Source organism: Argentina silus, assembly GCF_951799395.1.
Source record: "Argentina silus genome assembly, chromosome: 8".
Taxonomy (NCBI): Eukaryota; Metazoa; Chordata; class Actinopteri; order Argentiniformes; family Argentinidae; genus Argentina; species Argentina silus.
In genome coordinates this window covers 19092281-19099470 of record NC_139662.1, presented here as the reverse complement: position 1 = coordinate 19099470, position 7190 = coordinate 19092281, and the positions used below count along the sequence as shown (strand labels likewise).

The 7190-nt window shown below is 40.4% G+C and overlaps 1 protein-coding gene across 1 annotated transcript; it reads left to right on the top strand.

Annotated features, from left to right (window-relative positions):
* Nucleotides 1-1202: 1202 nt before the first annotated feature.
* LOC310808010 (complement receptor type 2-like) lies at nucleotides 1203-6358 on the top strand. Its single transcript, XM_083674706.1, has 11 exons — nucleotides 1203-1333; nucleotides 1488-1679; nucleotides 2044-2143; nucleotides 2234-2307; nucleotides 2937-3134; nucleotides 3455-3628; nucleotides 3756-3950; nucleotides 4392-4577; nucleotides 4769-4865; nucleotides 5033-5106; nucleotides 5241-6358. Exons 1-11 carry the CDS (start codon nucleotides 1276-1278, stop codon nucleotides 5447-5449), a joined length of 1557 nt encoding a protein of 518 aa, XP_083530832.1. The 5' UTR covers nucleotides 1203-1275; the 3' UTR covers nucleotides 5450-6358.
* Nucleotides 6359-7190: the final 832 nt, after the last annotated feature.

Here is a 7190-nt window from a genome sequence, read left to right as displayed (position 1 = left end):
TATGCATGTAAAAAAAATCAGTTTGCATGTTTATGATTTCATTTTTGTTTAGAGTAAAATAGGAACATGTCGTTTTGTCAGCATCCATTATCTGTCCATGAACAATCAAATGCTGACACAAAACACTCTGTTTTGTTCCCATGCAGATAAAATATGGGACAAAACAGAAGAGATATTTTCAAAAAATACAGAAGAAAGGGGTCCATAGGCTTTATGGGAGAATAGTAAAGAGCATAGATACAATTGAGCAGCATCTTTCCCTTAAAATATCAACCCCTGTCCCCCCCTATACTCTGGTGTCATGTGCTGCGACCCTTAATAGATGCCTATGCAAGCCTATTGAGTCACTGTTCATAAAGACTGTTTTATAAGTTCAATAATATTTAAAGCTCAATGATCCTACTGTTTTGACAATGAGAGGTGGGTTGGGTGCCAGTTTCACCAGTTTGGGAAACACTGTGTCACTTAAATGGGTGCGGCAAACCCTCCCACACACATTCACAAAGTGCTGTGACATTCTTGTGACAACTTTAAAGCAGAATTGTACCCTGTAATCCAGTGGATTTATTGTTTCATTATTCAACAATTGACACATTCACAAAATAATTGACCAGAAATACAGATGAACATGGATTTTGGGTAAACTTCCCCTTTTAAGTCAGTAGGATCTACTACACTACTTCATTATCGTTGTCAGTCAGATGGGAGTGTTGCTCTGGGACAGACTGGCGGTGCAATTGTTAGGTCTATTGTACAGGCAAGGTTACCCGTGACCTGCTTCATGAGCCTGTAGACAAAACAAAACAAAATATGACTGTGTCTGTAAAATGTGTTTTAAAAATAAATAAAATAACAGAGCCTGCTTCCATCTCAGCAGTGCATATCCTATTTGTTCATATGTTGTGTAAAGGGCTAATTTGGATCACATGCCAATCATAATAGCCTCAATTGATAACAGTAATTAGTTACCGCGCTGATTCATTTTTGCTCAATCATAACGCTGACGCCTGTGCCCAAAAATGGCTCATCCCTTCCATTTAGCTAACGTTCTGCGGGTTGTTACACATGGACTTTCGTAACACACGGTAGCGTTAATACTGATTTGTTAGGTTGCCAATTATCTCCTGTGGCTGACGTAAAATACGCCCCCTTTTCACCGCTATAAAGTGCGTCGCACTTCACTGGCCAGTTTAAAGCAGTCACATTTTCTGATTAGGTAGGTCTGCCGGCGAAGTTGTCCTGATATTAACTTTGACTTCAACACGGACTAGCGAAATGGTGAATCTAGGATGGACTATCGTGCCCCTCTTATCGTTTGCCATGCAAGCCTCAGGTGAGATTTATTTAAGTTAAATGTAGATTTGAACTGTATTTTTTACGCTCAAAATGATGGTGTTGTATAGCCTATTCACTTGCTGAAGTGGACACATAGCGGTAGCTGTTTGTGCTGAGCACATCTGAAGACAAACAGTCACTTGTTTCAACAGCTCAAGCCTCAGCGGACTGTGGTGCCCCGCCGTCCTCCGATTTTTCCACAATCGACAAGAGATCCTTGAAACCAAAGTACGGCGATGGATTTAAAGTCCACTATGTTTGTGCCCCCGACTACGACCGCATCGGTAAAACATACATCCTGTGTAAGGATGGACAATGGACACCACTAACAATGATTTGTGAAAGTAAGTCATTTTAACCACCGTTTTAACTTCGTATTTCATTATTGTTCTAATGGTGTATTCGATTAAATGCCACCGTGTTAGGACAGACTGCCCCAAATGAAGTGATTAGTGTGGAGGAGTTGAATAGGGGAGACCTCTGGTGGTTGCTAGGAGAGAATGGCCATGGAATGTTTACTTGTGGGCCTCCCGTGATCCGAATATACTGAAACACCACAGAACACTCTGTGTCCCATATCCCCACCCATTCCTGTTTTTTCAACTGAAGTAGGAGGTCTCTGTGGGTCTTAGTTCTGAGATTGCAACACCCTCACCCTGGATTTCAGCCATGTTTAGCTCATCTGGTCTTGTCCTCTCCTTTCCTTAGAGAAGACTTGTGGAAATGCTGGTGATCTGCCCAATGGGCGCTTTAAATATGAGGGCTCTGCTGCAGTTGGGGACAGGGCTTTTGCAGAGTGCAATGAGGGGTAAGTGTCTGTTCAAGCTGAGGAAGTCTACTTGAAGATAAATCCTTATCTCCTTATCTGAACTTGATTTAATTTGCTCTATATCAACAGATATACAGTGAAAGGGATGCAGTACATAATATGCAAGGCCACTGGCTGGAGTGAAAGTCGTCCCTCTTGTGAAAGTATGTAAGACTCATTCTAAAATGTCTTTTTTTTGGTCCATTGTCGAGCATGATCAATGATTTCATCTTAATGCTCTTGGATAGGTATTCTGGCTGAATACCTCATGTTGAGTGTTCCTCTTGGGAGGACAGGTGGAGGTTTATATGAAATGCTGCTTTACTGTTGAAAAACCCTACACATTCTCCGTTCCTCCATTTGTGACTATTCCATATTCTGTTAGCTCTTGGCTCAAGATTCAGTCCAACCCTCTGAGTCAGAAGGTCACATTATATGCCTCCTCAATCTGCACTACATGGCAGTACTGTATGGAATGCTACAGAAGCATACCCTGTGGTTAGCGTTGTCTGTATTTATAATTAAGACAAGTTTTGGCATGATTCCTGACACTATGAGCCTGTTGTAGACATCTGGCCTTGGATGTTCAGTTTCTCATTGTACAGTCATGACAACTGTGATAATATCCAGTAAACAAACTGAGGTATGGAGCCGTGGAGGAATAGTTGTCTGCTGTTTTTAATGTGGTGTTGAGGCAGGTTAATGAGGTCTGAGGTAGATGGATACCCCTCATTATGAATGTAAAGAGCAATCAGTTTCAGTGTGAAATGTGTAACTTGTTCATTTTCCACAGGAGGCACAGCAAGGATGGAAGGAACATGCAAAACTCCCAGGGAACTGAAACATGGAGTGACCAATGGATTGAAGTCAGTTTACAGACTGGGAGATCAGCTGTTTTTTTCCTGTAATGACCGTTATAGTTTGACTGGATCAAATATGGTTACATGCTCACCGGAGGGAACTTGGACTCCAGTCTTTCCAACGTGCACATGTAAGTATACAGACATGATTGAAAATAAACTCAAAGACAAATGTATGTGATTGTGACCAAGGTAATCAATCCCAGTATAGCTGCAAACTACAGGGACCCACAAATGACTGAAACCGTGTTTATCTCCAAATCTATCCATGAGCCTCCTTCCCTTTCCTTTATCACCACAGATCTAAAATGACTTGATGGGTGAAAACAACATGGGTCAATACTGTATTTCTCATATGAAATGAAACCCTAAGAAGTGTGTTGAAGTGTGTGAGTAATTCAATGAACTTTCCATGGGGTATTAATGAGCTTTGTTAAATCATCATTTCCAGTTACCAAGTGCCCACCTCTAAATGTACCAAATGGTAAGCTATCCAGCCGACACGTGAGAGCTGCGTCAGTGATAACAATATCCTGTCTCGAAGGATACCAGCTAAGAGGGCCTGACAAGGTAACCTGTTCAATGTCTGGAAAATGGATGGAAGAGATTCCTACCTGTGTGCCAGGTAAGTGAAAGATACCATCATATAAGTAATGCGCAGATGACATTAGTATTTTAAGAATGTTTTAATGAGGCATCTAGGTTAAATGTTATTTTCGATGGAAGGTCATGAATATGCTGTCTTAATACAGAGGGAGGGATCACCTGCCCTGCTCCGTCAGTGACCAATGGTGTGAAGACAAGTGGGGATGTCTCAGTGTACCGTGTCAGAGACACTGTGACCTTCACCTGCTCAGAGAGCTTCCTCCTAACTGGATCGCCGCAAGTCACCTGTGGCCCCGACGGCCAATGGCTGCCCCGGCTTCCTGAGTGTACGCCCCCTGGTGGTAAGGTTCAGAACATTCACCAGACAAACATCTGGTTTCTTGGGTTATATGCTGAATTCCAGACTGACTCCTGGACCCAGTGTTTCTAAACTTTTAATCTGGATCAGAATGTTCCACCTGTACTACTAATAATGTGACAGATCTGATCCTGGAAAGCAACAAAGAATCCAGAGATCAGAATTACAGGGCCCTGTGGCTCTGAAACCATTAGTTTGATGGTAAAATGAAATGTTAATTGCTTCACCCTGCCTTCTCACAGGCTTGCTGGTGCTTTCACCATATTGCTTCCTCCAGTCATGTCAGATCTGCAGCATTGCCAAGGGAGTAGGGGCCTGGCGACTATTTGGAATTCAACATTAGTTTATTGAAAGCTATACAAATCAATTTTATTAGATGTGATATCCTATCTGTTCTCAGAATAACCTGTTCCCTTTCCTGTAGGTGACTGTGGAGAGCCACCCTACCTGTCCAATGCCCATCTTGCAGACAGCCATAGATCACAGACGTCCTTTCCTTCTGGCTCCCGCGTCAGATATGTATGTGCCTTGGGATATGTCAGAGTGGGAGGCAGTCCTTTCAGGACCTGTAACCAAGGGTCGTGGTTGCCATTGCGACTGCAATGTGAACGTAAGAAACAAAAGTGACATGTAACGTCACTATATGAATACCTTTATAACGTTGTGTTCAGATGTTGCTACATAATACTATTATTGTATGAGTACAGTATATCGAAGCATAACGTTATGTGCTAGTCAACATGGCAGCAGACTGATGACCTGTGTGGATGACCTTTAAAATAATGAGTGTCTCCTTCAAAGGCAAATCATGTGGATCAGCTGGACAGGTTAATAATGGCCAGTTCATCTACACGGGATCAGACTTTGGAGATTCAGCCACAGCCAAGTGTAACGAAGGGTGAGCTCTATCCTCCTTCTACTATGCTGCCCACAGGGGTTTACTCTGGCTTATTCTCAGCCTAATTGTTGTAATATGGAAATAAAGGTATCTTGTCTGCTTGCGTTACTTCATCACCCTGAAGTGCCTTTTTGTTTATTGTTATTTTGTACCCATTTTGCCACCAGGTATCAACTAGTTGGGCAGGGAACCAGAAACTGTATGAATGGGGGCTGGGACGGCCGAGTCCCTGTCTGTGAAGGTGAGATATCGTCACGTCTGTTTTAGGGTCCAGGTCCATGCAGATAATTTACAGTAATGTTGCTTTTAATTGCCATTATACAAAGTTGTCATTGTTTTCTGGATCATGTGGAATGATGTGTTTGTGGTCTACAGTTGTGCAGTGTGATGAGCCCCGTGAGGTAGTAAATGGAGAGAGAATTGGTGCCCCTGAGCCACCATACGTCTACAGCAGTGTGATTCGCTACCGTTGCCGTGTGGGAAAGCTGATTGGAGAGAGGGACATTTACTGTACCAAGGACGGCCAGTGGAGCGCGCCAGCTCCGGAGTGCAGAGGTTACATTCCCCGTTCAATTAGAATATGAAATCTTTTGACTAAGTTGATATGGTAAAGCAAAGAAATTAGTGTTAGTAAAACAGATCAAATGGATAGACCCCCAAAAAATACCCGATGGGCATTTTTGAAAAGCTGACATTGTTTTAACATAGTTTTTTGGTTGTGTCTTGTATCTGTATTATGGTATGGTGCAGCTATGTCTAATTCCAAACGGTGTACAAACGTATGAAAAGAATGTTGATTCGCTGTCTCGTGCCAACCATAGAGATGTTGAGAAATAGCCGGGCGACAGCGTTTAAATTAAACTTAGCCATAAAACTACATGGTATTCCAGATTTTACTGTGCAGTCATTTGATGGTCAACATCCAATATTGCTACATTGTTTGTTGAAAAATTTTCTGAGTCAGCATTGCCATAATCCAACATTGTAACACAACCTTCAGCTGATTCCTAACCAAAGTAGAAAATAAAATGTAATTGCATAAATGTAACAAATGCTTTACTTAACATTGACATAAGCTATATGAGCATTTTGGCCATGCACTATAATGGAATATACACTTGTGTGGTGTTCTCCCCACAATGCCACTGGTCCACTGCTGCAACACGAGGAATATTGAAGTTCAGATTGTACATTAGACGGTTGGGGAAATACTTTCCTTGAGGTTGTAAAGGCATTTCGTAAGAGTTGAACATTCTAAGAAGAAAATGGTTTTTGTAGCTTTCAGCTGTTATTACTCATGTTTAAATAAATATTATAATTTAAAACAAATTTCATTCTAGTTTGTTTTTAACTTCATGCTATGCTGAAGTTCTTAAAAGTTCTTAACATTTGTGAGCCTAATGGAGGTATATTATCCATGTTTCTTGGCAAAACTAAATTGGGGCTTATTATATAATGTGTTTAATCTTTTTAATAAAATATGTATAAAACAGCATCTTGAGTCAGTGAAATCTAGTATACATTTTGGTAATAGGCAAGTAACATAAATAACTAATAGTCATGTTTCGATCAAACTTTGATTAAGAAATCCAGAGTATGAAATGGAACATAATTATAACCCACAACTACGCAGAAAACGCTGCGGCTGCTAAAAATGTGATCCTGATTGCAAAAGATGCAATCATATTGATTGCTCATAAGTAAAATACGGGATAATTATAACACATCAAACTTTTAGCTTGGGTATACATTTGGTTAGGAAATTCATGTTAAATCAGTATTGGGCTCAACATTGTATTGACTTGAATAAGCAATATTTGAAACAATTATTTTCAACTGATGTTCTGATGCTGACCAACTGCCAATGTTAACTTATTTTTTTCAACCCATGGATAAGCTTTTTTTTTTATTTTATTTTTTTATAAATATATATATATATATATAACTCTCACAATTAACAAAATGCCCATGGTGTATGCTTCCTACCGGTGTGCCAGGCAAGATGAAGATACCGTACTGTGCTGATAACATGAGTATTTATAGTTATTTTAGTGAGTTTCTGTCTAGGTATTGTTAATAGATAAACAATTATTGTTATTTGTTATTTTTGATGGACATTCATGCCATGATTAACTGATACAGTTGAATAATTTATTATGGCTTTCAATGCATGTACTGTACTTCCTTCAGTTAAACCAAGACTGAGGTACTCATTGTTGACCAAACCCCAGAGAAACACATTAAGTCAGACACTAAAGACAAAGCACCAGAGGGGTGAACTACAAAGCGAGCTAACTTTGACAAAATGTAGCTTTAACTCTGGAT